General features: G+C 34.1%; 1 protein-coding gene across 6 annotated transcripts in view; it reads left to right on the forward strand.

The window, feature by feature from the left end:
* Positions 1-15,129, forward strand: part of LOC106457273 — a 320,035-nt gene that overhangs the window by 28,481 nt on the left and 276,425 nt on the right. For all 6 annotated transcript variants that reach the window (XM_022383116.1, XM_022383119.1, XM_022383117.1 and 3 more), the window contains exons 5-8: positions 328-480; positions 1,731-1,810; positions 4,966-5,136; positions 7,035-7,505. In XM_022383116.1, the coding sequence (XP_022238824.1) occupies positions 328-480; positions 1,731-1,810; positions 4,966-5,136; positions 7,035-7,505 (875 nt within the window). The remainder of the gene's footprint in view (positions 1-327; positions 481-1,730; positions 1,811-4,965; positions 5,137-7,034; positions 7,506-15,129) is intronic.

The raw sequence follows: 15,129 nt of genomic DNA on the forward strand, positions 1-15,129 counted from the left end.
AAACAGTGAATTATAATTATAACTATTGTGAAAAAGGCGTCCAGTATATTTAAACTGTGAATTATAATCATAACTATTGTGAAAAAAGACGTCCAGTATATTTAAACAGTGAATTATAATTATAACTATTGTGAAAAAGGCGTCCAGTATATTTAAACTGTGAATTATAATTATAACTATTGTTAAAAAAGGCGTCCAATACAATTAAACTGTGAATTATAATTATAACTATTGTGAAAAAAGGCGTTCAATATATTCAAACTGTGAATTGTAACCCTGAATATTAAAAATTAATTCCACAAATAAGATTTCCCCATGTATTTACAGCAAGTGGTGAACTGAATGCTCCCTTTAGATCAACAACCCAAGTTTTAGTTCATGAGCCGAAGATTCAACAATTTAATAACTCGAGAAATGCTGAGGTTTCTAAAGATGACCAGCGTTTAAACAACGTCAACCTCACTGCTAATGATCATTATGGTAAGTACGGTTTTAAAACAACGTCAGCCTCACCGCTAATGATCATTACGGTAAGTGATTTTAAAACAACGCCAGACTCACCGCTAATGATCAATTATGGTAAGTGTGGTATTAAAACAACGTCAGACTCACCGCTGATGATCAATTATGGTAAGTATTGTATTAAAACAACGTCAACATCATCAGTAATGATTATTGCAGTAAGTATGGTTTTAAAACAGCGTCAGCCTCACCGCTAATGATCAATTACGGTAAGTATGGTTTTAAAACAACGTCAGCCTCACCGCTAATGATCATTACGGTAAGTGATTTTAAAACAACGCCAGACTCACCGCTAATGATCAATTATGGTAAGTGTGGTATTAAAACAACGTCAGACTTACCGATGATGATCAATTATGGTAAGTATTGTATTAAAACAACGTCAGACTCACCGCTAATGATCAATTATGGTAAGTATGGTTTTAAAACAACGTCAGACTCACCGCTAATGATCAATTATGGTAAGTAGAGTTTTAAAACAACGTCAGACTCACCGCTAATGCTCAATTATGGTAAGTAGAGTTTTAAAACAACGTCAGACTCACCGCTAATGATCAATTATGGTAAGTAGAGTTTTAAAACAACGTCAGACTCACCGCTAATGATCAATTATGGTAAGTAGAGTTTTAAAATGATACGAATCGATCGAGGCTGGGAAATATAATATTTCAGTGATTTAAATAAATATCGCTTATATAAACCAACTTTCTCTCATCAAGTTATTTCTGTCAGCTAAGACTGAAAGTAATTCATTCAAAACTTACCTTGTAAAACACAGATTATAACTTACGATTTTAGTCAAAACAAAACGAAAAATAGATTTTCAAATAGCACGCCCCAAACTTGATCCAAATCTTTGATTTAAATACGGAAAAAAGTAATTATCTGATAATACCCGACATGATTAATCGTTTATTATTATTAATTGTCTTTCTAATGAAACAAAAAATAGTTTACATGATTAAAAATGGATTTGAAAATTTGTTATGATATAATACGTATTTAATCAAGGACAGACGCTCATATATCTAGTTCAGAATTTCACAAGAAAACTTACATGATTTACTCGTAATGTAATAAAAGTTTTTAATTAAGCTGTTCGGTAATTATTATACTTGCAATGACTATAGTAAAAAGTATGAATTTGATGCTGTCATTAGTATGTGTTCATATATCACTGATTTATGTCACTTCTTGATTCAACTTAGGTGGGCCATTACTTCCCGAAATTGAAGCTACTATCAAAGCCGAATGGGAAAAGATAATGGGATCTAAGTATGAAATTGTGGTAAGAATTGTGTACATTAAAATATTGTTTAATTTCAAAACATCTTACTTTTTTCTTTCTTTTTTTTTGGTTCTCTCTTTAAACTAGAGTGACGTCAGTGAGGTGTTGATGATATGTATAATAAGAATATTTTTCACTGGTTTACACACTATTATGATATAAGAGTTTCAGTTCGAAATTGAAGATGTTTTGAGTTTGACAGAAAACAATTTTCCTTGAGATATCTGGTAACGGACAGATAATACAGTCGTAAAATATTCTCAGTTTGGTTCGAAGCAGTGGTTGCGACTGTCATATCACATTATTCACCTTTTTGTCAGATAAAAGTAGTCCAAGAGTTGGCGGCGGGTGCTGTTGACTAGTTCAAAATTAGGCATGTCTAAGCGTAGATAACTATTGTAATTTTGTTCTAAAACAAACACGTCAAGAAATAAACGTCTCAATTCCCTAGATGTGCTTAAACCGAAATATTGAGCTTTAATATGCTCATTTATCTGGAGTCTCTAGCCGTAATTTGTAGCTTTTTAAGCAAGGTAAAAGAAACTAAAAAAAAATAGATGCACGGGTTTAGTCAATATCTTTTCTAAAATATTATCTGGGTAAACAGCTATAATGTACGGTATAAATGTAAAGAAATAAAAAGTATGATCTAACGCCAGCTTTAAAAGATGGTAGAGGTAAGATTTTTCTTCCTCTCCTGATTCCATGTTCCGTATTGCCCTCCATAGGGAGAAAGTGCAAATAAAAAGGCAGAAGTATTTTGTTTGAACAAGTGAATAACGGAATTTCTCACTCACTCTAATGGAAAAAACAAAATTAGACTGGTAAATCGCAGAAACCTATTTTTATATACATGCACAAGGAGGGCTAAGTTCCTTGATAATTCGTGAAATATACTGTTCTCTGTAGAACTGAACACACGATTCATGTTGTCTCGAAGGAGAGCGACCATTTGTACAGAAGAAAACGACAAGAAATAGCACTAAGAAAATACCTTTCTGGGGAATTACATACTTTGTAGATACTCAGAAATCGATTATTTTCTTTCCTGTTGACAACTTACACAATTTTAAGAGCGTTCAAGAAAAGGTGATTACCGTATATGTTCAGTAGTTTAGTTTATATTTACTTGAAACTTGCTGTTGCTTGTTATTGTAATGAATATTTTATACCACAAGTAAATTATCACATTAGTACAGTTTATTTAGTTCTTTGTATTGATGACCAGGTTACTATAGAATACATTATATATACCTAAGAAGAGTCAACTATCGATAGTGACCCCAGTGTTACCAATTATTGCAACGAGATTCAGAAATGCAACCCAGTTTTGAACAATGATTTGTCAGTCATCCAACAATTTATCATTAGCAAACGTCTAAGTACCAAAGATTGTATTATTGTTCAAATCATACATTTGTTACAACCTTATATTGAGCAATGATTGTGTTAATGATCCGACGATATATCATTAACAAATCTGTAGTACCAAAGACTGTATTGTTGTTGAAGGCTCGTCTATTGTAATCACGATGGTACCAAATAAAACTGTTTCATTGTTTTTCTTTTTACCAATTGTGTAATTTGTTTGGAAAGAAAGTGGGATCCACACAATATCCGGCAATCCGGAGAAGTTGTAATAAGGTATAGGGATCTGTAGAGCTTCATATGAGGAGTAATTTGCTTTAGTTTATTTATGGATATATAGTGGTCATAATAGTTTTCTATCTTCCCAAAGTTAACCAGTCTCACTGCTCTGATGTGACACAGTGGTATGTCTGTGGACTTCTTCTGCTAGAAAGCCTTTTGTGTAGCTTTGTGCTTAATAACAAGCAACAACAACTCACCGCTCTGAGCACGGTTGTCCACGTCTTCCGACGATTCTGTGAACATACCCGATCTGTAGGTAGACATGCTTCTCTTAGGAAGTTTGGAATTTTTATTACCACCAAAGGAAGTGGATTTTCTAGTCTCTTTTACGGCTTACATTCTCAGTAACTGATATCCCGTCATTATGGCAACAACATTTGCTGCACTAGTAGCGCGTTAGAAGTTTGCTACGTAACACTTGCAAGTAGGCTTTGAATCTGATGCTTCTGATGTCCCCCGAGATATGTGCAATCTTGACAGAACATCTGCTACTTGTCATCAGAGTTTCCAGTGACTACCGGCTTTGCAAGAAGTATAGACATCGTATTGCAATAACACCATGACCTCAGGCAAAGCTTAATAAAATTCGTTTACATCTACAAAGAAAGCAGTAATTGTATCGCCTCCAGCTGTTTTCACTTTTGTGGTTGACGAGCATCGCTGGATTTTTCATGCATATCCCGTGAAATTTGCAAGAGACTTGAGGAATATTGGATGTATGCTTCCCGGAGTTGAAATACTGTACGTTGTTTAAATATATATATATATAGTGAAGCTCAGTGAAACAGTAAATTTTACAGTCATTTCACTGGTTTTATGTTTGTTAGAACTGAACACGTCTGTAGAGTTTGTGTAGTATACGCTAGAGTAAGCTGTGCTTCACCACTTTACTGTAATTAACAATTCATTCGATCTATAAAATCAGGCATTCATGTTAATGACTCCTCATAGTTATAACTGACTCGCGAATTTCGTAAAATTATATTGAAAGTACTCATGAAATTCACGAATGAAACTTCCATACAACGCATAATTCTTTGTATCGTGGATTTCTATAGGAGCAGGTATGAAATTACCAGAGAACAAACACCCTTAAAGATGGCGCTATTTAATACTTTGTTCGTGTGGTGTGCAAATTTGCGTAATGTTCTTATTAGTTAACATGGAAACTTGTTTGTTTGTAGTTAAGCACAAAGCTGCACAATGGGCTATCTGTGCTCTGCCCACCACGGGTATCGAAACCCGGATGATTCTAGCGTTGTAAATCCGCAGACATACCGCTGTGCCACTGGGGGCAACATGGAAATATCTCGCTCTCTACTGTGTCACTGGTATTTGAAATAAACTGTTATTCAAAGGCTAGAGACAGACAGCGAAGTGTAACTTTATAAATTTCATTTTATAAACTATTTCTTCTAAACTTTCTGTTATTCTTAACTTTAAACGTTGTGATATTTAGCTGTTTTAAGCTTTAATGTTTTTCTCATACCCTTCTTTTTTCACAGGTTGTCCAGTTCTCCAAGCTCCCTGGGGTCGGATTAGGCATTAGTCTCACGGGAACTGTTGATGTGGAAGGAGGAAAGGAAGTCCGGCCTCACCACTATCTTCGCTCTATTCTTAACGACGGGCCTGTCGGACAAAACGGAAAGTTAAGAAGTGGAGACGAACTGTTAGAGGTAAGTTATCTATTACTGAGCATTTATAGATTACTTACAGCAAAGAAAGAGTGAAAATAATCTAAAAAAACAAAATTATCTTGTCGCTTTTGTTGTTTGCCATTCACCTTCGAAGTATTACTGATGAAACCAGAAAAAATATCAGTTTCTTTCCATGTAATAAGAACCTTAACACTTTATTTTGATAAGAGCAAAAAACGATTGCTTGAAATTTTATAAAATTCTATCATCCGTAGAATTTATACATAAACTTTTGTAGGAAGTTTTAAAATAGTTGTCGATCTTAAGATTTATTTTTTTCTTTGTGCTTCGTACTTGATCTCGAAGTATATCGTGCCTTCCTGTGCTAAAAATAAAGCGTGGCACATTAATTTACTACACTTTCACATCACCAAGTTGGTCTTCTTAAAAGTCTTAAACTTGGAGAATATAATTGGTATGTATTGTTAAATATCATGAAAAGACCACTGCACAATGGAAGTTTACTATACACTTGTTTTTCTTAATGACTCTTTTTCTGGCTTCTTTTGGAATGGTTTAAGTGTTGACAGAACGCTAATTGTTTTAGTCCCTGCAGAAAAGACATTGCTTTTCGTCTATCTGTACTGGCTGAGTAACGCCTAGATCGGTGTAGCAGAGGTTATTAATAATATTAATATTTATTTTAAAAATGTTGTAAGGTGTAGCAAAGGTTATTGATATTATCTCTGTTTACGTACAAAAATGCTGTAAGGTTTAGCAGAGGTTATTAATATTATATCTGTTTACGTATAAAATGTTGTAAGGTTTAGCAGAGGTTATTAATATTATATCTGTTTACGTATAAAATGTTGTAAGGTTTAGCAGAGGTTATTAATATTATCTCTGTTTACGTACAGAATGTTGTAAGCTTCATACATGATGTTAGAAAAACACGTAGGTTCAAGAAGTCTTGATAGAAATGAATAAAAACGCTCGGGTTATAGGGTTCTTGTAAGCTTCATAGTAACTGAAACTAGCATCACTGAAGACTGAGTCATCATCATCGTTTCAGGAATATGTCTTAAATGTTAATATGAAGTTATAAAGAATTCTTAGTATGAAAAATTAAATAACTGATTTTTTAACCTTCAGTAATTGCTATTTAATTCTCGTTAACTGCGTACGCGCATTTCCTTGTTGTTTTGGCAAAAGCGTTCCGTTTCAGTTGTTGCTAGTGTAATAAACACACTCAGGTAAGAGCGTGTATCACAACATGGAGTACTAGTTACAGTTTGAACCATTATGAAGAGATCATCTATATCGATTGCCAGAGCAATTAATAATTAAAAAAGTACTTTTTTCCTTGCTCGACGCTATTATAATACTTTGAAATAATGTTTATTAATTCATAAATGTTATTGATTTCGCTGCGCATCTTGCTACGCAATCGAATCTATTCAACGTTGTCTTGGTCAGACTGAAATGTTCTTAAGGCTTAGCATTTTGTTATTTTGCAAGAAAAAGTACTTCAACTGACTGCAAGGAATTGCGATATTATTTTTGCTTATGTATCCTCGTAAGAACAAAACGTGTTTTAATAGTTTATAACGAATTAAGAACTTATATTACGGTAAGAATAATTTGGTATGTGAACAAATACAGTTCTTAAACGTTATAATCAGAGCATATTTGTACTCAGGAAAACTGTTTTTGTGGTATTGATTAGGAAAGTGTCAAAGTTTCCAAGAACGATTTAGAGCTTCTTAAAATACATTCTCATTGATAATTGATCCAAGTAAGATATTCCCGACGTTTACTTATTCAAATGAGATATCATAAGTAATGATAACTGATCCAAATTATAATCTCGTTTTCATTGAATTTAGTGCTATTTCCATTTCAAACTACGAAATTAATATTTTAAATCTCTGAAACAGGTGAATGGGAAAAAACTATATGGTCTGAACTACGTTGATGTCGTATCTACTTTGAAAGAGCTTCCATCTGATATACGACTGGTATGTGGGCGTAACTTACACCAGTGTTTAGAGGCTTTCATTCCGCCGTCCGCCAAGATATGTGGCTCCCCTGTTAGTTACCCTCCCTTCAGTTGTATCGACTACGAAGTAGCTTCCACCGATGATTCTGAGAATAAGGGATCCGTTTCTGAGCCCTCGGGAGGAAGTCTCTCCTCTCTTACTCCCCTTTCTGAAAGACTCGTTAAAGCGAAATCTGAAGGTTACCTTGCTGTTGGAGTTCCGGCCAGTTCTTTGAAACCACCGTTTGTTAAACTCAGATCTAGATCGTTAGAACCGTTAACAGCGTTAGCGATGTGGAGCGACGAACCGCATGTAGTTGAACTTTCGAAAGGAGATCGAGGATTAGGATTTAGCATTCTAGATTATCAAGTAAGTTCGTATAATACCATCTGAGCTAAGTAAACACTACTATCAGACTTAGCACCTGTTTGTTACTCGTCAATTTTCTTATATTCAAACTAGACCCCGTTATGTCGTAGTAAACAGATGAAAAAAAGCCAGGGTGATTTTTTTAAAATTAAGAATGATCAAATGTAACGGGTAAAGTTTTGTGTTGTTTTTTTTGTTAGTAGTATATGCATATCCTTTTGTAAGTATATGCATATCCTTATGCAACTTATATAGAAATAGTGAACTTGTTATTCTTCTTACTAAACTTATTCACAAAAGTTAATAATAATTTGTACATCACACGTTAGAAAAAGTGATAATCTCATTAAAGGTGTTATTCTACGCCTTATAGGTGTTATTTTATATATAATTTCATTTTTGAAACGTATTAGTAATATTATTTACTGTAATTCTAAAGTATGGTATTAAATTTTAAAAACTTACATGTTACTCTGAAACCTGCAGTAAAAATTTACACATTGCCTCAAGACTTGCATTATTTAGCACAAGAAAAACCTTAGCAATCGATGTGTTCGAAGGAAAACGAAGTTTGATTATAAACAAGATTACGACACTTATGTTATACAACATTGTTTATTGACAAAAAGGGGACATAGATAAACGTTTCGGAATTCTATCAGATTCCATCTTCAGTATCTAAAGCAAAATAAAATGAATTTACATGAGTCTTTATACATTTTCAAAGTACAGTTGCTAAATATAACGATAATTAAACAAATAAAACACTAAACAGTAATCATGGGGAGAAACTACAGCAAGAAAACACAACGAAAAAACTAAAAATCAGTAGTACGAACATATTAAAAAATGTATAATTTAAATGAAGATTGCATGTTGTTCAGAGTTGGAGAGTGCTGCTTTGATGTGGAGGGTTTCTTTGATCAATAATTCCAGGTCAGTATTAGGCTTGCAGAGGATAGAGAAATTTGATAGTATAGGTTGATGTCCTGTTTCTTCACTGTGTTGGCCCTCTATACCCGTTTTAAATATGAAGAAAACGTTCAAGTTGTCGCTAAATAGTTAACACCGTATTATTTATCTGTTAAGTGTGGAATGTTCAACCTCGCCACCAGGAGCTGGAATACGGATAGTTGTGTTACAATCAACCGTGATCTAAACACAGGAACCTTGACCTGTGAATGTACTGCCCTCGGTTACGTTGGGTAAGTTTTCTCTCTTCTTTTTGAACTGTAAGGAATTAGGTTGCAATTGAAAGAAACACAATACGATTAATTTTCGTCAATTCGTTCAGAGGCTGTTTCATGGCGCCAAATATTTGCGTCATAAACAAGTAAAACTCACCATGTGGATATTGATTAACTAAAACTTATACATTGAAAGGTATTTTTTTTTAAATATTGCCTAATGTTTGTTGCTGAGCTTGTCTCGTTCAGCTCTGGTTAAGATTTCCGACTAAAGCACTTCCGATAATCAAGTAATCTAAAGTTATTTCTTAAAGAGACAAACAAGACTATAAAGAACGATATAAAATATAGGTCTTGTTAAGAGAAATGTTGGATTCATTTCCTTCATATTTTTAATTCAACCTTTGGTAAGTCTTTCTTACATCTATCTGGAAGTAAGCTAATGTGAGAATACTGGAATGCATTAAAGTCTTTACTCTGCTGCTTTTGATAATTATAAAATTGTTTTATTCTATCATTATTTTAGTTTGATATTATTTTATTCTATGCAAGGTAATCTATAGACGCTTATATTAAAAATAACTAAAATTTTTCTGTCTTTATTCAGGGTTATCGTACAAGATGCTCCAACAACAACTGAACGTACCACAACAGCCGTTCCAACAACAACAACTGAAACAACAGCCATTCCAACAACAACTGAACGAACTACAACAGTGATTCCTACATCAACAACTGAACGTACCACAACAGCCGTTCCAACAACAACAACAACTAAACGTACTACAACAATTATTCCTACAACAATAACGACTGAATTTACTACAACAGCCGTTCCCTCAACAACTGAGCCTACCACAACAGTGGTTTCGACAACAACAATTGAACCTACTACAACAGAAGTGGTAAGTTTAGCATATAGTTCTATGACTTACTTATCTCTGTATCCACCTTTTGGTCTAAGAGGTTTAACTAAATATGTTATTTTGTGTGATTAAATTATTCCCTCCCCTGCTTTGTTTGTAATATTTGTCCTTTCTCATAAGAGTAGATGACAACTAATTATTACATCCGGTTTTGAGAATAATGTATTGTACCAGTACATTAATTTACTATTGAATTAGTAAATTTTAATAACATCGTTATTTTTACTGTCTACTTCAGCTGTTCTCTCTCTCTCTATATATATTCTAGTTAACAACCATGCAACCACCAGAAGCTCCCCAGCCAATCACAGCTCGATTTGCTGACAGTCTTGACAAAGTTCTTATAACACTTTCTGATAGTCTTCGTCCTGAGGGATTGGTCAACTGTACTGATGTGTTCAACCAATCAAGTCTGTTGGGAGAAGGTGAGACTCCATTATTTTGGGGTACAGTCTGCCTTAGCTAAGAATGATAAAAGCCTGGACTGTAGAGTAAAATACAGTTTCTTATTGTAACCACAGGTTTATATCCCAATTGTATGAAAAACAACAGGTAAAAATTCCAAGGCTAATAACTCATGGTTACAGAATCATTTGATACGTTCATGGGTCTACGATTCCAAGGGTTAATAATACCAGATAGTATCAGCTTCATGAATATATTCTTATAGTTACAGTGGGTAAATATAACAATATTTTACAACGGTAGTTGTGTTACGACAGATACAAATCTGTTGTTAACAATAGATTATACAAAGAAACATATTGTTATAACCACATAGGCGACAAAGATATCAAAATCAAATAGGTCAAACAATCGCCAAGTTTTTTATATTTTTATTTAAAAAGGTTGACATTTAAGATTAGTTTTTAAATCCACATCACGCATAAAAAATTTCTTCCCTACTAAATATCTCTTCCCCATTCCTTATTGTTCTTGGCTTGTCTATCTTTACACGTGTGGAGACTGTAAGGCCTCCTATATTGTCAAAACCAAACGCCATTTAAAAGTCAGAGCCTATGAACATATGGGAATTTCCATTAAAACGCAAAAAAATTGAATAACCCCTGTGTTTGTTGCAAATGAGCAGGGGTAGCATTACATTTTCCACTTTTCATTTGAACCTGAATAATATCTGGATAAACTATGCAGGATCATTTTGTTTTACGTGCGTTGGAGGTGTTTGCAGAAATGCACCGTACTTTAGCATACATATTAATCCTTCTTGGTTTAAAAATGAGAACGTATTAACGAAAGGAAAACAGTGTGCTTGCAAATAGTTGTACGTATTTAATAAGGTAAATATATATATATATATATATATATCTGTTTATTTTGTTATTGTTAATTTGTTATGTTACTTTACACGTAATGTTTTTGATCAAAGAAATGAAGACTCAATACTCATCTTCCATAATTGAATCATAAATTTTTAGTAAAAATACTTTATTAGAAATTCTGTTTTTTTTCTGTACAAAAGACTTATAATGTTTAGTGAAAGTTTGCCAAATTTCGTGAATATATACATGAATCGTATCACACCGAACGATGTATCGATACAATCGTATCACGGCTTCACACCTGTATTGCCACACCTATAGTATTATTATAAAAGAAAATCAGTTTAAAATTTGTAGTAGGTACATTGGACAAAATGTTTTCCACTTCTAATTCTGTTCTTGCATTATTGTCAATTAGATGCTTCTTGGGAATGACATCATCAACACTTACCAGATGTGGTCATGTGACTCTGACATTTGTTACGGTGTGTGTATTGGTTCGGCAGAGGTCGCTTTGGCGACAGCAACTGTGATTGGTGGAAGCAGTCTTCTAGGCCCCCTGTTGCAGATTCAATTCTTTAATCCAAGAACTGGTGAACAAATGCTTGTAGAAGACCTTTCATCTTCACTAACTGTGACAGTGCGAGTTGAGAAGACAGAAATTGGAAGTGGTCAAGTTATGCTGGTAAGTGTTTTCGGAATGCTGTTTTCTGTTAATATCCATGATATTTTTCAAAAAGACAATGATCATGCGAGATACATCTTTTATTTCATATGCTTAAGAATCAATTAAATTTCTGGCAGCATATCTAAAGTGCCTTCTCTATTTTAGATTTATCAGATAAACTTGTAAAACGGGCAAATTAACTGTAAACTTACTTATCTTATGGATCATTATCGCAACTCCTCACACACAATATTGTTTGTTTGTTTCGAATTTCGCGTAAAGCGACACGAGGGCTATCTGCGCTAGCCGTCCCTAATTTAACAGTGTAAGATTAGAGAGAAGGCAGCTAGTCATTACCACCCACCGCCAAATCTTGGGATACTATTTTACCAACGAATAGTGGGATTTACTGTCACATTATAACGCCTCCACGGCTGAAAGGGCGAGCATGTTTGGTGTGGTGGAGATTCGAGCCCGTGACTCGCAGATTGCGAGTCGAGCGCCCAAATCACTTGGCCATGCCGGGCCAACACACATAATATTAAAAACAAGCTGAATGCCCATTATATGACGTGAAACAATGATTAGTTTTTATTCTCAAAAATATATCTAAATGATTGTTTTAAGAACATGTTTTCTAAGAATTAATTATAACCTAGTAACAATATATATGTACGGAGAATGACTATCCCATTTCTAGTATTTCACGAAAACAACATTTTTTATGTCATCTACTTTAAATATTGCTTAATTAGCATTTTGACTTCTGTATATTTTAGCTATTTTCAGATTTTCTTGCTGATAAATTCTTATAGATTTAAACATGCGAAAAACAACAACAACTGATTCTCAAAGACATATTCTTACTTGGTCAATTATATGACTGTACAAATTATTAATTGTAATGGTGTATCAGCTATATTTCCATAGAATGATTAACACATTAATTATCTGCGTAGCAGAGTCAACATGCAACTGATCAGATATATTCTCAGAGAATGATCAACACCTTAAGCGTCTGCGTAACAGAGTCAACATGCAACATATCAGATATATTCTCAGAGAATGATCAACACCTTAAGCGTCTGCGTAGCAGAGTCAACATGCAATATATCAGATATATTCTCAGAGAATGATCAACACCTTAAGCGTCTGCGTAGCAGAGTCAACATGCAAATGATCATCTGTATTCTCATAGAATGATCAATATATGCGTAACTGCTATTATTCTGCAAGTTGCTTAAATATGCCATCTCTTATTCTAAAACAGAACTCTTGTGACTAATATCCAGCTACATCTGCATCCAAAAACATCTTTACCATGTGTAGATTTAAAATATTGTAAAATATAGACAACTTTATGACATTATGGCCTATCCTCTACCATACTCTGAGTACAAAAGTCCACATGTTAGTAAATAATTGCAAATCGTACAAAGTCTAACACTTGATAACCATTGAGATGGTATAATAAAATGACAAAATGATTAAACGTATATATTAATGAAGGCTCTAATGGATTGATTATCAGTGTTTTAAAATAATTAATGTAAAGTTATTAATAAATTATTAGCCCATCAAGGATGTCCTTTCCAGCTTCCAATTATAACCACCCCTTTAGTACTTATGTATTCATTCATTCATTTCTTGAACTCAGTTACATTTTCTGCCTCCACCACCCTTGAAGGCAGCTCATTCCAAAAGCCAACCACCTTGTTTGAGAAGTAATACTGTCTAAACTGCAGACGACTCCTACTCTGCCAAAATTTGAACTTATGACCCCTTGTCCTATTGTTTTCACTTATAAACACAAAAACGTTTGATGGCTCTATATTATTAACATCCTTAATAATCTTAAACACCTCAATCAAATTTCCTCTGACCCTTCTCCTCTCCAGAGAGAACAAGTTTAGAGATTTTAGTTTCTCCTCATAGGACAATCCCACCATCCCAGGTATCATCCTAGTGGCTTTTTTCTGAACCTTCTCAAACAGTTCAATGTCCTTCTTGAAGAAGGGAGCCCAAAACTGTACACAGTACTCTAAATGAGGTGTTTTGTTTTTACTTTTAACCCACCACGAATGTATCGCTTAAAACAGTCAAGAGTTTTGTTTGTTTGTAGTTAAGCACAAAGCTACACAACGGGCTATATGTGCTTTGCACACCACGGGTATCGAAACCCGATTTCTAGCGTTATAAATTCGCAGACATACCGCTGAGCCACTGGGGTGGGGGGCAACAGCCAAGAGAGATGTACAAATAGAAGTCTGTTTAATATCCAACCGAGTAAGCATGTAATTATTAACTGATAAATTCCAAGTTTAAACTAAGACTGACTAAACAAGCCCCTTTTTCTTTGAGCCTATAATGTTAACAATGTTTTGGTAAAAGGCACTAATGTTACAGGCACGTGTATAAAAACTTATATTAGTTCAGTGGCAGTACTTCAAGTGTGACCATAAATGTTATGTATTATATACTATTTTAAAAGATTCACAGAAAATCTCAAGTAAAAATTTAAAAAAGTAATAATTCTTTAAACAAAGAAAAATGAAATACATAAAAAATACAAGTTTAATTTTCCCAAATCGTTAAACACACACAAAAAAAACAAATACATCACGTAAAAAATACCTAAAATAACCACCAGTTTTATTTTCCCAACTCGTCAGTTTTGGCCTAAACTCGAATTCAAGATTTTCCCGTCAGAGAGTGCTGAAGTGGTGACTGCTCAGCAAAAAAGCACGGGTTATTCTGTAGTATGGGGATTGCATCTCTGTCATTCTCGTGCAACAATGATTTCGACAAATATGTCGCGCACGAGCACCATCAAATTGCCAAACTAAACGTGGCTTAAAAACTCAAGAACATAAGATCTGCGTATTTTGAAAGGAATACCGAACGATCCAGTGTAAACAAAGATACTGTTACCTCAGTAACTGAAGCAGACGATTGGCACAGATATTAACTTTTTTATTTTACTTCTCTTGCTAGCTGCCATTTAGTTGATCAAACTCAAGAATTTGAAAAAGCACTGTAAGGTGTGAAGTACTTAAATAAGACAATGTTAGTAATATAGATAATAAGTTACAGACAAGTTGTCAAACTTTGTAACAAACCGTTGGTAAAACTTCTGTATCTAGATACGTATCGTATCGACTACTATGATGAGATACACACCCCTAGTTGTAACCTACAGAGTGCATAATTCTTCTCGCGAGTCATGGCATGCGCACGTATTACTGATGCCACGACAGTAAAAAATTGCAACGTTAAGCATCCCTTATGTGACGTCATTTTAGTGTCTACTCACTGACTGACAGGCAACACACTACTGCATTTTGGTGCGAGTGGTTATAACAGGTAACCCCTCCAGGCGGCCTACGATCCCTTTAGGGGAAGTAATCTAAAATAGGTGGTGATTTCAGATAACCAGGTGGACATTTTAGATTAGATGTACTTTACACAGTGAAGTTTGATAACTATGTCTATACAGATATAATCTGAAGCAGGTGGACATTTTAGATTAGATGTACTTTACACAGTGAAGTTTGATAACTATGT

Source organism: Limulus polyphemus, unplaced genomic scaffold, assembly GCF_000517525.1.
Source record: "Limulus polyphemus unplaced genomic scaffold, Limulus_polyphemus-2.1.2 Scaffold310, whole genome shotgun sequence".
In the NCBI taxonomy this organism is placed as follows: Eukaryota; Metazoa; Arthropoda; class Merostomata; order Xiphosura; family Limulidae; genus Limulus; species Limulus polyphemus.